The sequence below is a fragment of the Seriola lalandi genome, unplaced genomic scaffold, assembly GCF_002814215.2.
Source record: "Seriola lalandi dorsalis isolate HSWRI2012SDOR001 ecotype SW California unplaced genomic scaffold, Sedor1 jcf7180002054976, whole genome shotgun sequence".
Taxonomy (NCBI): Eukaryota; Metazoa; Chordata; class Actinopteri; order Carangiformes; family Carangidae; genus Seriola; species Seriola lalandi.
The window spans coordinates 941,329-956,343 of NW_019525526.1; the positions used below are offsets into that span (position 1 = coordinate 941,329).

Below are 15,015 nucleotides of genomic sequence, written 5' to 3' on the forward strand. Positions count from 1 at the left end.
CCCCCCCCCCCCCCCCCCGGCAAACAGATGACATGGCCTCATGTTTACATTTTTCTAGGACCATAAACTGCAATCCGCCTTCTCTTTCCTACAGCTGTTTAAAGACTTTAAAGACTCTTCTGAATCATCTGAATAAACTTGGTCCATCCTCCTCTCAGTTCTGCTCCCTCTCCCTCTTCTCTTACCCAGCAGCGGTAGTTCTGCATCAGGTTCAGTTTGACGGCCTGCACGCTGCCATCGTAACAGCCTGTGTAGATCTGAAACAAACAACAGAAAAAGCCTGTCTTTACTTCTACATACACGTCGGAGACACAATCCTGCACTGAAAACATGAAAACGTCAATTTTCTTTGCGTGTAGCTCTGGGGTGAGTCGGTCTCTCACCATGTTCTTGTGGATAGCCATACACATCACCATGTCCTTGTGTCCGCCATAGACCTGCAGCTGGTCGTGAGACTGCGGAGGGAAGAACAGGCAGAAGTTAAGTCGTGGAAATAATGTCGGCAGTGAGACAGAAGCTCGAGCCGATGAGAGAAAGCGGATGAATCTGTTCAAGGATGCGGACCTGCAAGTCGTAGACCCGGACCAGTTTGTCCAGGCAGGCGGTCACCATCACCTTCCCCAGGATGGACACCACGGTAACAGCATGACTGTGACCTTTATAGACCCGCACCAGCTCTCCTGTCTGTACAGAGAAAACACAGTATGACTCAACTGCACTGTGAACGCAACCCCCCCCCCCTGTGTTGTGTATAAAGAGATAAAGAAGGGCGACTCACGTGGATGTTGTGTGCGTAGACACACTGATCACTCGAGCCACTGAAGACCAGATCGTTGACCACCTGAGAGAACGAGAGACAAACAATCAGGAAATAAACTGAAAATGAAACGTAAAACATGAAAGAATCTAAACTTGAAATAGGTGGAGCGTCTCACTGTTGAAGCTCCAGGTGACACCTACCTTCATGCAGAGGACAGTCTTGGTGTGTCCCTCCAGCGTGCGCAGCAGGAGTCCGTTCTTGGCGTCCCTCACACTGATGGTGTTGTCGTAGGAGCCGACCAGCAGGATCCTGCGGGCTCCCTCCTGCGACGAGGCCAGACAGCTCACGGCGCGCGGCCCATGACACTCGAACACGTCCATCTGCTTGTTTGTCTGAACGGAGAAAGTGCACGTTACAATTTTCAAATAGCTTCACATCATCAGCAGCGGCGGCGGCACTTGTGGTTGCGGTGCAGTGCTTTTTCCTCACCTTGAGGTTAAAGGTCACGACTGTGCCGTTCGCCAGGCCTGCGTACAGCGTCCTCCAGCGGCTGTGAAGGCAGAGGACTCGGTCTGACAGAGAAAACTGCTGCTCGAACTCTTGAGTCTGTGGACATGAAGGAAAACATCACAAACTGAACCATCGCGTCTCTTTTCGATGCAGCTTAACGTCGTAAAGCGACAACGTCTCTCAGTGCGGTTCACAAAACGTGGCAGGTATTTAGCAGAAGAAGAAGAAGAAGGAGGAGGATGTGTGTTTTTACCCTGAGACTGTAGCAGCGGATGGTCTGATCACTGGAACCGGTATAAAGGCGATGATGCAGGCAGGGAGTCGCAGACACCAACAGGCAGCTCACTTTGGAGCTGTGACCCTCGAACACACCGACACATTTATGACTCTGCAAACGACAAGAGAAGAAAGACTCACTCACTGAAATATCAATAGGAGATATTAACGACATTAAATACTGTGTGTCCGTCGGGGTTCGTCAGCACGCACCACCAGGTCGAAGGCTTTCACAGTCCGGTCTCCTGAGCACGTGTACAGCAGCCCGTTGTGGATCTGCACGGCGTTCACCGCCTCCTGGTGGCCCTCGAACGCACCTTCGGTGGGCAATTCGTCCTCGCCGTGGTCAGAGGATGCATCTGGGAAACACACAGAAAATACGATAAGATAAACTATGTATGCTTTTTCATTTATTTTACTTCTTCATAGCTTAAAGGGCGACCAATAAACAGGTGCAGATTTCTTCTTCTCTAAACTTTAAAATTAGTTTTAAATGTTTAAAAGTTTTTCTCGAGTTTCTTGGTAAAAAAGTTCACATAAGTTTTGTCTTTTGTTATCGTCTTTAACACAACTTTAACATCTCTCCTCTAAAAACAAATGTCATCAGTCTCTTTGTTTTTCTAAATGGAGGGCGGAGCCTGAAGATCCACAGAGGGGGCGGAGCAGCGATCAATATTCCACAGGTTAAATATACTTATTCTGAGAAAGTCGTGTCCATTCATCACAGCCGTTAACGGCTCTATGAATATCTTGACCATAAAAAGGAACTGAGGAGCTTCAGAGTCTATTTTAATTTGTTCAGGGAGCGCGACGTTTTCTAATCCTGGCTGCTCACGCCGTGACGTGTATGTTTGGTTATGTGCTCAAACTTCTAATTTCTCTCTGTTGGTTTGATGATGGGACGATAAAAACAAACATATTTTCTCACTTTTAATAAATGCTATTACTTTATTTATAGTTAAGTATATGAGATATAAGGAAGAAGGAAACAGCGGAAGAAAAGAGGAAAACTGTTTCATGCAGGAAGTAAATAAGTTAAGCTGCTAAGAAACTGTTAGAAATGTTTGTCGGATGGTCGGATAGTTTCAGAAACACCCTCCCCCCCTCACGTCTTTCCAACGTGGTGATTGGCCAGCTGTGAGGAGGTGAGAAAAGCTTCTCTGTCTACATTTTTCACTCTTGACACAATTATTATTTCCGTCACTTTTCAGGTGAAGAGACTGTCGCACGTCTCAGCTTTTCACTCCATGATTTCCCACGAGCTCTGACACTTTGTACAAACTAGTTCTGCTCAAGCAGGTAAAAACTCTCTGGAAATGAACGTACCTGATGAGGTCTTCGTTATCTTGGGCAACGTGACTGGAAACGGCATGTCACTGTGGGGGGAGAGAAGGCGGTAAGGATGAAATGATTTGCTTTTTGACAGGCCAAAGTTGAATCTAGATGATCCGTGATTAGACTCCGTAACACAGGTCATAACCCGTCCCACCATCGTGAACTCTGACCTCTCTGCTGCTGCTGATTTTGGAAAATTGCATTATGAATATGTCTTTGTGTTCTGAGTGAATAATGAATGTGTGGCTCGTGTCCCTTTAAAACAAAAATATAAAGCGTCTCACCTCTCAGAGGATTTACATATTTCCATGTCGCTGGTGGAGGTGACCTCGTTGCAGGCCAGGCTCTGTGGCTCAGGTCCGGAGGAGTCCGGGATCTGGACTGGAGCGGGAGCTGGAACCAGGGCGTCCATGTGAGGCTGCTGACAGGCTGCCGTGACCTCCATGTTTTCCTCCGAGTCTAAGTTCGGCGTCAGCTCGGCGGGGGCCACCTGGGGGAGCTCCACCATGTGTTTGGAGGAGCTGCGGTCTCCTCTCTCCGGTCTGAGGGTCGGACACGGCATCTTACGCACGTCCTCGCTGCTCTCCATGTTCAGGTCGCCCTCTCTGTCTTCTGTGGGCAGAGTGGAGGTGCTGACTTGGGAGCCTCCACTGGGTCTCCGGCGAGGTCGGAGCCACCTGGGCCTCAAGGGCTCTCCGTCTATCTCGGTGTCGCTGCTCTCGGGCTGCTCCGTCCCTTGAGCCTTCTTCAACACCTTCCTCTTCTTCAGCTTCCTCACACGCTTCCCGCCGCTCAGTTCAGACGGCGAGCCGGGCAGATTGAGGACCGAAGGCACAGAGGGAGGCTCAAAGGTCTTTGTGGCAGCACAGTCGACAACGCTCCCCGACTCAGAGCCCCTCCTGCTGGGTGACAGAAGCTTTATGGAGGATTTAGAGTCAAGCAGAGGGCTGAGACAGTTCATTGTTGTCTGTATGGCCTTCTCCGTTGTCTCAGCCAATCCCGACAGGCCGTCTTTGTCTGCAGGCTCTACAAAGTTCTCCCAAATATGTTCTGTGTGCGTCTGGTACAGCTCAGGCTTTCTCTCAGGAGATGGCTGGAAGCTCAGGGCAGAATCTGCAAAGAGTTTCACAGGCACACGGATCAGCAACATGAACACAACACACTATTTTCCCTTTGAGTTACTGCACTCATCTAGATGTAAAAAAAATCTGGCAGATAAAAATCTATGAGTGTGTATTATAATGTGCATTAAGCTACGTCCTGACTGCACAAGAACAGTGACCCAAATCTGATAGGGACCACTTCCTATATCAGACACAGATCTTTTGCAATGCGACCTCAGTCTGAACAGTCACATCGGAATCAATGCGACTTTCCATGTGACTTCCATGCTGCTTAAAAACATTTCTTCGTAGCTTCACAAACTCCACAGCGACGAAATTCAAATCAACGTTACCTGTCGGGGAGGCTGCAGCGGGAGCGACGGGCAGCTCCGGTGTGGTGCTGTGAGCGCAGTGGGTGATACTGTCCAGAGGGTCCAGCTCGGAGCTGACGTGGACAGGAGACTGGGGCTCCTGCTTGATAACGACAGGCAGGAAGGGGAGGCTGGAGGACGGAGGGGAGGCGCGGTGAGCAGGAGGACCGGGACTGGGGGAACCACCAAAGACAGCAGAGTCCGTAACGGAGGAAAGCGTAACAGAGGAAGACAGGTGTGGGTCTGTGTCTATGAAATCCATCCTCTCCTCTTTCAGTTTGAGCTGCGGTGCTTCCTCCATGCTGCCTGTACAAAGAAACACGTAACAAAAACTTAATTCCACTGGTTATTTCAGTTTATTTCAGAGCCTGAATGTAATGTAATGTTTCTGTCGTTAGTTATAGTTGTAGTAGCATGTACATTTCCAATTAAAGCGCAAAATCACAAAATAATTTTATGTATTTCACACAAACATATGTTCCTACCTTGCATCCCTTTGAGTAACTCAATGCGCTTGTTTCTCAGTGAGCTCATCTCTACCGTCATCTGAGAAACACAGAAACAACCGAGAACGTCAGACGGTGAATATTGTTGCTTGGAAGTGAGAAATATTGAGATAATTATAACGATAATGATAATTACTTTAGAGCAAAGCAAGGAAAATAAGGGGCCTAATGAACAGACTGATTTACCATGTAAAACCTTTTGGGTGAAGAGAGACATTTTCTTTTTACCTGCTGTTTAACCACCATGAGACGCTGCACCTCCATGTAGGCGGCCTCCAGTGCAGCCCGGGCCTGGATCAGGCTGGTGTCCACAGTCTGCAGGGAGCGGCTCAGCTCTTCCTCCCGCAGAGACACAGCCAGCAGCTGGTCGATCTGTAGACGCTCTGCGCAGAGAACGGACGACACTTAAGAACCATCGTGTATTTGTACTGCCAAATTGTCAGTTCTGTATTTAGTGTATACGTGGATTCATTATTTATAATATCATTATAATATGTATTAAGAAAAATAATGATTATAAATATTATTAATCAAAGATACTGACCTTTTTTGGATTTGACCCTCCGTCTTTTGCTATTGTGTTCCACACAAGACGTTTCTGCACTCGGAGCGTCCTGCAAGAAGAGACAGACAAACCGTCACTTCCTGCTTCTTCGGATACAAGTAATTACATTTACAGTTCAGTTGTGGAGTTGTGGTGTGGTGAGCTGCAGCCTGTAGGAGCGCGCTACAGAGGTCTGCTAATATCACTTCTTTCTAACTTCACTCCCCCAGATTTTAAACCGTCTCTGATGTGTAGAATTGGTGCAGTTTCCTTTACTCACCCCAGCTGCTCTTCGCCTCTTCCCCGTCCCCTGACCGTCAAACTGCTCCGTCCCTGAACTGCTGTCCCCGAGCACAGAGTCCGATCGCTGGAGGGCCTTCACTGACGCTGATGTTAGCTTGTCGGGCTGCTTCTGTGCTTTGGCCTCAAACTGACCGAGCATCTGCTCCACCTGCTGTTGACAGTGACTGTCTTTGTTCCCCTGAGCGAGCGCGGGAGACACAGATGATACCTGCTGCTCTGAGCTGAGGCTTTCTCTTTCCGCCATCTCCTTTGACAGGAGGGATGTAAAGAGGGAGGGAGCGGAGGCAGGGGCGAGGCTGCTCTCTGATAAGGAGCGTTTTCGGGAGGCACCCGGAGAAGAGATGTCTATCAACGACTCCCAGTGCAAACCCTCCAGCAGGGGAATGTCGTCCTCCTCCTGGCTGTGGTCCTCCTGCTCGTTTGGCACCATCTCGATCCCAAACCTGGAGAATCGCAGAACATAACACGAGCCTGAAACAGCTGAAAGCAAAAACAAACCTAACCGTGAAATCTAAATGTAGATCAAAAGCTCACCTCGGCATGCCTTTCCCCTTGTCCTGCTTCTTCCTGACCTCCTGATACACCTGCTCCCAGTTCACGTTGCGCCGAGACCCGGAGGAGCTGATGAGCTGCCGCACCGTCGGTTTGAGGCCCGAGTCCTTTTCTGTGTCGCTTCTCCGTGACTCGCTCAGGTTTCGCACCCGTCTGGCGATGTTCAGGTTGGGCTCGTGGTTTCCTGTTTTGCTCTTCGAGCTGATGTGTTTGGTCAGGTCACGCTTTAAGACGGGAGGCAGGTCAAGTTTGGACAGACTTGTTGTGTTTGACCCTGAGACCGTCGGAACCTCACCGCTTCTGGAGGTGTCACTCTCTGAGCTCTGCCCTGCCTCGACAGCTTGCATGGCTTCGTCCGGGACAACTGAGCAGGTTGGCCTCTCCGCTTTCTTCATCTTCTCCTCATCTTCTCTGCCGGAGGCCGCGGGCTCTGAGCTCTCCATGGTAGACGTGCTCACTTGTAACGACTGCAGAAACTGGCTGCTGTCTGAAGACTGCAATGCAGGCTTTTCTGGCCTGACTAAGTCAGGAAGATTTGGTTTAGCAGCATTCTGCCTGCAGCTGTTTTCTTTGTTGACTCCGATCTGACTCTGAGCGTGATCCTTCTGCTGCTCCTCCACAATGTGCCGCGCCATCTCTGTCTTGTTGTCACTGGAGCTGTCCAAAGAGCCTCTCTTTTCTAACATAATCCGTCTTACTTTCCAGAAGGTTTCTGGCTGCTGCCGTTCTTGATTTGATTTCAGGGGCCCAGCAGATGGAGCCTTAGAGCTGAGTCCACTCTGCTTTGCATTTGCAGTTGGCTTTGATTGTGCCTGCGCTTGACCGGAGGCCTTACTGAGCTGCGCTCCACTGCTGAGACCAGGAACTGAGGACATCTTCTTATCCTTCTGCAGCAGAGGCTTATTATCCTTCTGGTTGGAAGGACCAGATGTGCAGTTCTGGGGGCCTTCTCTCTGAGCACTGCTGCTTCTACTGCCGCTGCTGCTCCTATCTCTGGGCTTGGTTTTGGGAATTGTTTTATGCGTCTTTTTCTCTTCCACACTAGGAGTCGACTGCCCTTGTTTCTGCTCAGGTCGGGACAGCCTGTTAAAGGCACTGGTGTCTGGTGCTTTGTCTTGCTTCTGGGGTTTGGGGACTTTGGGGTGCTTCTCTGATGAGTTCGGGTTGGAGTCTTTATGGGACACGGATTCAAAGCCCTTTGTGACTGGATAGGGCGACCAGCGACAGGCCTTGTCCAGCTTTGGATTGCTACCAAAGGTCTTAGAGTTTTTATTACTGTTGTGGTCAGACTCTGGAGGTTGTCCCTCTCCATTCTGAAGCCCACCACCCTGCTGAGCTCCCTGGTCATTGGCTGTCTTTTGAAACTGTTGCAAAGTCCGGGAAAAGAAACTGGGGGGAGGTGGACACGTCGGAACAGGACCCAAGAGGCTCAAGGGCCGGCCCCTTTGTGGGTACTGGGAAATATTGTTGTGGCCGTAGATCCCATTACTACTGCCGCCGCTGCTGAGCCAAGGCAGTCGACTTTGTTGATTGCCAGAAAACCCGCCCTGATCCCACTGCCTCCTGTTCCATCCTTCCTGGTTATTCAAGCTCCCACCAACAATCTCTTCAGATGCCCATTTCTGAAAGTTGGGGGGCTCCTGAGCGTGCCAGGTGGCGCTCTTTCCCTGTCTATTATTGTGCCAGGGTCGGGGCTCCCCCGGTTTAGCATTATATCTGTTGCTCCTGTACCAAGAACTGTGCTGACCGGATCCACCGAACCCCTGTGACGGCTGCTGCCAGGCGCACTCCAGTCGGTATCGCTGCTTGGCTTCTTTTAACCTCTGCTGAAACTCCTCCTTTCTCTTCCGGTCCTCCTCTTCTTTTGCCAGCTTTGCAGCAGCCGCCTCCTTCTCTTTTCTACAAACAACACATACAGATAAGAACCCGGTTCCCAATTTATTAGGTACAACTGTGCAATCTATTGCATGGAAGACACCTGGCGCTATGATGCAGTCCAGTACAACACCACCTTTAAACTAAAGGTAGAGTTTATGACAGACCAGTTGCATTGAATAGGTAAATAATAATTGCGCTACACAGCATAATGTCCAACCAGCAGCTGTTCACACGAACAAATAGACAGATGTGTAAATAGGCAAATGTCAACTTGAAAGGTGGTGTGAAATGTAAAATGAAGGGTTGTGTTCACAGCTTGTTTCTGTCGCCCACAAGTGGCCCGAAAAAATTTAATTAATGTAAGCTCAAGACTCCTTTGCACAAATGGTGAATCGCATTAAAATAAAGCTAATTTGAGATGCATTTGAATCTGTTTAACAAAATGTAAAAGGTTTCCCTGGCAACCGTGACCCTAGGGTTGGTTCACACAGTGTGACCTACAGCTCTGACCTGCGGAGGGAAAATATCTGACATGTGAAGGGCCGACAGCTGAACGCCAGCTTCACCACACATGTCACACTTTCCCAGCTGCTACGCTCAGACATTTGCTCTGAGGTTTCCGGTGAGACAGTGAGATCAACACTTGTGTGTTTTCAGGAAAAAAACCTGCTCTCAGAAAGCAGACTCACAGGTCAGCTTTATGTTTCTGCAATCCTAAAAATCACGTGGTTTAGAGCGAAGGTTTTTACTTTTGTTATTCTGCTTCTAAAGGGCAGAAATCTTGGGTCTGAACTTTATGTGTGCAGTCATGCTTTTTTTTTTTTAGTCTGCGGTCCTGACATTTGACTCCAGACACTGGTCAACGTGAAGCAGCAGCTAAAAGAGTCTTGTGAGCACCGCCGAGCAGAATGTGACTATACATGGCGTACAGTGTGTACACACACACACGCACGCACACACACACACACACGCACACACACGACAGTTTGTGAGCACTCACCTATCTTTACCTTTGTGGTTTAATCATGAAATCAATATTATAATATAGACTAAGATTAAGCTATTAGAATAAACAATAAGCAAACTTTTTTAAATAAAAAAAAAGACTTTGTAATAGTCCTACTACATTTATAACAATATATTTATTATGTAAATTGTAGACTGCTACAGACCTACTAGTCAACTTTTCTTAGTTTTAAAGCAACAGTCCTGACTATTATTCCTCCAGCTCAAAACCCTAATAACATCAAAAATACTGTCTCACCTGATCTGTTCTTTCCTCTTTTGAATCAGGTCCACCAGCGCTTGGTCGAAGTAGTCCTCTTCCTTGTCGTTCCCAGCATGCTTTTGTTCCGCAGCCTCCACATTCTGCTTGTGCGTGGGACTGGAAATGTGGCTGGCATAATCAGTCAGGCTCACCACCGTCACCTTGCACACTCTGCACTCGTGTCCGCAGTCCCTGGGGAGGGAAGGCGAGAGCGGGCGTTCAATCGTTCCTTCAGGCATCTTTCCGATCTAGTCTGGTTTGGTTTTCCTGGTCTGCAGAGCCTGTAGCGACGCGCTCTGGCTCTACTTTCTCTTACTTCAAAGTCAAAATGAAATCAGGAGAGGAGAATACTCAACAATCCTTCAAAAAATAAAATAACTTGTCCAAATTCTCTATCCGTCACAGATCAGGAGGTAGCTAACTTATAATTTGCTCTTAATAATATAAAAAGTTAAAATCTTTATCATCCTGATCTTGTTTTTTCCTTTCTTCAGAAGGCCATAGGTGGCGGAGTGAGGGCAGGAGCAGCCAGGCTGGACCCAGGCAGCATGCTAATCTAGCTGTTTACGTCCAGCCACCACGAGCGACCGTGCAGCGCAGCACTGGGATGTGTGGAGGGGAGAGAGGCACGGCGCCCTCAGCCTAGTGCCCTGTCATGATGGTGTCTGCTGCGCTCTGAGACTCTACAGAAGGCAATGTCTGTATTTGACCTCACACTCCCGTCTGAGAGCTAGAACCCAACCCCCCTCCAGACCAGCATGTGCTATTAGAACAGGCCTGAGCATCCTGCTGACCAATCCCAAGCAACGCCTGTGTAACTGGAGCCTTGTGCAGCTGCTCGCCGCCTCCACTTCAAAACCTCTCCCAACTATGTCACCCCGTGATTCTGATAGGGGTAGTGACTTTGCTGGCTCCTTCTCAATTTCTTTTTCATATCTGTGTCATGGCATCCTGCCATTTTCTGACCTCTCGTGCAGTTGGCAATCTCTTTATCAATAAGACAGGGTTACTTTTTTTAGTTTGATACGTTTCTACTCAGCTATGTCTGAACTTAAGCTTCAGCCATCCCATCCCTGGAGTGGTAGTTTCATAAATCATCGCATCATCTTGTGAAACTACTGCTCTTCTTTCTTAATTCCCAAACCTGGCACTTGCTGCAAACTGCTCATATGAATTTTTTTTAATGTTTAAAAAGATGCTGTCTCTGCACGTCAGTGTTTATGTTAATGTAAATCCCTGTAACTTAGCAACAACTCAGGACCTGAAAAAGCACTTGCACTACTCGAGATTCTTTCAAGTCAGCAACGGGCCGCATACTTTTAGTAATCTACATGGGAGTCACAAGATAGCCAGTTGCCTTCTATCGGTCATGCCTGTTGTTCCGGAGAGATTGTGTCTAAATATATGTGCCACAGTTGAGACAGCTGCCCCTATATCCTCTTCACCAACACGTGCCCATGTGCACACGTGCCTCGTGACCCAAATGGATTTAGACAAAACTCCTGAATCAAAGTCAAAGCTTTTGTTTTACCGATATATGTTCACTTAAAAAAATACTGTGTACAGAGTAAAATGCATAGTCCAGATTATCCAGAGTAATACTCATTTCTGCAACACATCAATGTGATTTTTTACAGTCATTTTACTGTGATTTTTGGAGTCATACTATTTGCAATTCCATGATATCTATCTCTTTTTGGACAAACATAACAACAACTCACCGGCCTTTGAGCTTCTCCAGCTCACGGTGGTGCAGCATAGTCCGCATGTGCTCATCCATCTCCTGCACAGACAAAATGAAAATAAAACTTTTCTTTCAGGCATCCACAAACACATCAAAACACTTAAAGTTTCTACGTTAAGCTAGGCCAGAGATCCCACTTGTCCCAGAAATGTAGGTGATTTATAAAAATGTTATACATGTTATAAACATATATAAGTATAATGTTATATAATGTTGATTATTAGAAAAGGAAGTTGAAGATAAGTATAATAATTCTTTATAAAATTACTTAAACACATAACCATGTGTACCAAATAGTCTAGATATGTGTGCAACAACTTGACAACAGAAAATATATGTCATATGATAATGTTGTATTCAATAGAAGTATAATCCTCAATGTTACACAGCTCACGTAACTTGAGTATTTATGCGTAAACCAGTTACCTGCTTGGAGACATGGACTGTTTCACAGAGGATGCACTTTCGGTCTCTCGCCATTTTTAATGTGGGTGGATCTCAGCCGTTACTGTCAATAGAAAAAATGTGTGAAAGTGAAAGGACTCATCAAGAGCTTAAAATCACAAAAGCAACAAGTTCTGTGATACCAGCCTGAATTATACACAGTGTGGTGCAACTGTATGTTTGTAATTGAGTTCATAGCAACAAGTCAGACAAATCCAACCAGCACAGTGGAGGGAGTTTACAGCTTATTTTCCTCTATACAACCACATCTAGCTATTCAACAACATGCCTCAGTACCACAGCCCAAATGCCACGGACACGGCTCAACCTGGACACTGGTCTAATTCCAGTCTGCTGATCGAGCAACTCTGTGGTCAGGAGGCAGTAGAGCCACTGCAGCATCAGGGGGGGCTATGTCTGGACGTGTTTGACGTTCACAAACAGGGTGGGAAATGAACGCCGACCACAGGCTAACTGCTTGGTGAAGTTATGCCTGTGGCTGTTAGGTACTTCTACACTAACAACACCTTCTTAAGATACAGCCGACCCCGTGGAGGCCTTGTTCTGTTCCAACACGTTCATGGTTTATGAATTTGGGGACGAGTAAAATGTATAAATAAAAGTTTGAGAAAACATCTGCCTCCTTTGTAATACCACTCAGTTGTCTAAAACAAAACTATGATGAAAAATAAAAAGGCAAACATTCTTCCGATCGCTATTATTGAAGTTTTAAGAATTTAACTGTAAAATCTGCATTCAGAGAAAGAAATACTGGAAGTGTACATGCATCTGACTACATCCAGAAAGGACAACGATATCTAAACATTTAAAGCAGCCCAAGTAAATAATTCACTGATCTAGGCAATGTTTTGGCAACACAGACTCTCATGACAAATCAATCTAACTTGCAGTTAAAGAACATAGTGTCGTTAAAGTATACAAAATCAGCTTTTGCTAAATAAAATCTGGCAGGTATCAGAGACAAACAAAAGACAGAGACAGTAAGTTAAAAACAAGTTGTGCAAAACTCATCGTGTTAGAAAACTTCTGGTTAAAATCTGAACATTTCAGCTAAAACAGCCTCAGGATTCTTATACCTAAATGTTTCTAAAGATTGTGTCTCAGTTTTTGGTCTCTTTGACCTGAAAGCTAATATACTTGAAAACATTATGCATTCAACAGAAACTCAAAACCAATTTTTTTTTTTACAAAAGTCAAGTGTTTTGTTGCCGCCTTTCTTCTCATATTTTTAGACAGTGCCTTGTTTCCATCAGTCTGAGCACAACTTTCCGAGCAGTAAAATAGCAAAGTTAAATACAGAGTAAGCGTAATAATAACCACAAATAAGTTCTGGAGATCCCATCACCCTCATTAGTTTTAGGCTTATATTCTGTTCATGATATTATGGAGACCGTTACTATGCCCCCATCACTATTTCTCTTCAGTGCAAAGGCACCAGAGGGCAGCTATTTACAGTATAACTTTAGTAGGATCCCTGGGTCATGTTCCCTCTCAGGCCATGTAATCTCTAGGGGGCAGCAGGCAGGACAGTGTTATACACCCAGTTAATTCCCAAACAGTGATGTTAGCTGCTCGTGCTAGTTGCTGCATCTACGGAAAAACGATCAAAGCCATGCAAGTGTTCAGGTAAATGATAGTTTGATGTGGGATTAGTTTAGAAAAGGATCAATCGTCACAGAGCTTTCTTCTGCTCGTGCAAACACTGAAAAGGACAGTTGACTTTAAAGTTAAATAAAACATTTTGATCACCACATAATGTAAATCCAGGTTCAAAGCTACATTGCACTGAATGCTTGCGGATTCAGAGGGAGACAACAAAAGCGCGTCTGCCCAAATAATTTTAACAACACTCACTTGATAAGTTAGCTGCTAACAGTTAGCTACTTGGTGCAGAAGTTTAACACAAGTCGCATAATAACATCTGAACAATTGGCATTATCATAGCAAGTACATCAAGCGTTCTTTAGTTAGTAACCGTCGACAGCTGCTACAACAAGTCTCTATTTACAATTCAAAAGAAGCTTGTGATTAACTTAGTTTTGATTGTTGTTAGCCTAGCTGCTCGGTTAGCATACACGTTCATGTGTCCTTTAATTTTTAAGTTAAAAAGCAAACAAAAGGGTCAACAGACAGTCCGGCTGTAGTAGTTATAAACAGTTAAAACGAACTTCAGCTGCTGAAAGAGTTAACCTCAACTTCTCAACTTGAGCTGGTAAGTAAAAAGATTTAACTAGTGGGTTAGCAGGCTAGCAACAGCATGCTAGCCAGCGACACCAACGAAACACAAACGTATTCAGTTAAATTGTTGCTAATTACAAATGCGACAGGGAGTACAGCTAAGACGTGATGTTTTAATACGTTGTAAGTAATGAGACATGACTGTTGGCTACCTTTATAACATCCAAATGTGTGCGGGGCTACAGCATTTTCTCATCCACCGCTGGAGCTAACAATAACATCCACCTCGACCCCCAACTGAACTACAACCCAGGATGCGTTCAAGAACATCGCTATGCAGGAAAACCGGACACTGCCCAAAAGGCTTGGCTGAAAGGTGAGGTCTAACTGTACAGTTTTGTAATTGTTAAGTGTTGAGAACAAATTCTGACCATTTACTTAAGTACTAAAACGTACGGTAAAAACACTTTATTACAAATAAAAGTACCGCACTGAAAATGTTACTTAAGTAAAAGTAGGAAAATGTACTGAAATTGCTCAACACAGTACAATGTCCGCTGTGACTGTTGTATTATAATACCATTAGATTGTTATTACTCATGCATTAATGTTTCAGAAGCATTTTATTTTTGTAGTTTTTTTCTGGTATTTTTATTAGAAAAAATGATTGCTTATTGCTTCCTCTACTTGTATATCTTTTGGACACTATAACAAGACATCACATTTCATAATGACTTCTTATGTTTTATATACAAAAATCTGAATCTGTAAAGTAACCATTAGTTATCAGATAAATGCAGTGGAGTAAAAATAACAATTCCCTCTGAAATGTAGTAGAGTACAAGTATAGAGCAGCATAAAATGGAAATACTCAAGTTAAGAAACAAAACCAACCACCAAAAAACATTAGAACTGTTTTACGGCAGTGGAGGATTTACGGCACCCGGAATATGACTGACGTTCCGAGTTTCGACCTGTATGGAAGCCTATAGGGGACTGTATTCAAATGATAATGTAATTCCGCAATAGTAATTCCACATATATTCCTCCTGTATGCTTAATAAAAACTAAATAATAATAAAAAATTCACCATATTTAAGTGTTATTTGGCCTTTTGCGTCTTTTAAAAGTAATCTGTGCCTGTAACTCTATAGTAGGATACAGTCATTGATTTAGTGTAAAGTGGCAATGGGGCTGAGGATGGACAGGTAAGAAGAGGCTGT

General features: G+C 45.5%; 1 protein-coding gene and 1 long non-coding RNA gene across 2 annotated transcripts in view; one reads left to right on the forward strand and one right to left on the reverse strand.

The window, feature by feature from the left end:
* znf106a (zinc finger protein 106a) overlaps positions 1 to 14,136 on the reverse strand; it is a 16,316-nt gene extending 2,180 nt beyond the window's left edge. Inside the window, exons 1-20 of the mRNA XM_023396336.2 lie at positions 14,005 to 14,136; positions 11,576 to 11,657; positions 11,127 to 11,188; positions 9,403 to 9,597; positions 6,243 to 8,159; positions 5,686 to 6,151; positions 5,406 to 5,475; positions 5,090 to 5,244; positions 4,841 to 4,901; positions 4,338 to 4,661; positions 3,166 to 3,994; positions 2,873 to 2,922; positions 1,760 to 1,905; positions 1,524 to 1,658; positions 1,250 to 1,366; positions 961 to 1,152; positions 779 to 841; positions 565 to 684; positions 384 to 455; positions 186 to 257 (exon numbers count right to left, since the gene is read on the reverse strand). Of these exons, the coding sequence (XP_023252104.1) occupies positions 186 to 257; positions 384 to 455; positions 565 to 684; positions 779 to 841; positions 961 to 1,152; positions 1,250 to 1,366; positions 1,524 to 1,658; positions 1,760 to 1,905; positions 2,873 to 2,922; positions 3,166 to 3,994; positions 4,338 to 4,661; positions 4,841 to 4,901; positions 5,090 to 5,244; positions 5,406 to 5,475; positions 5,686 to 6,151; positions 6,243 to 8,159; positions 9,403 to 9,597; positions 11,127 to 11,188; positions 11,576 to 11,629 (5,100 nt within the window). The 5' untranslated portion in view covers positions 11,630 to 11,657; positions 14,005 to 14,136. The remainder of the gene's footprint in view (positions 1 to 185; positions 258 to 383; positions 456 to 564; positions 685 to 778; positions 842 to 960; positions 1,153 to 1,249; positions 1,367 to 1,523; positions 1,659 to 1,759; positions 1,906 to 2,872; positions 2,923 to 3,165; positions 3,995 to 4,337; positions 4,662 to 4,840; positions 4,902 to 5,089; positions 5,245 to 5,405; positions 5,476 to 5,685; positions 6,152 to 6,242; positions 8,160 to 9,402; positions 9,598 to 11,126; positions 11,189 to 11,575; positions 11,658 to 14,004) is intronic.
* LOC147817306 (uncharacterized) lies at positions 13,167 to 14,859 on the forward strand. Its single transcript, XR_015436477.1, has 2 exons — positions 13,167 to 13,240; positions 14,038 to 14,859. It is a non-coding gene; the product is annotated as an uncharacterized LOC147817306 (long non-coding RNA).
* Positions 14,860 to 15,015: the final 156 nt, after the last annotated feature.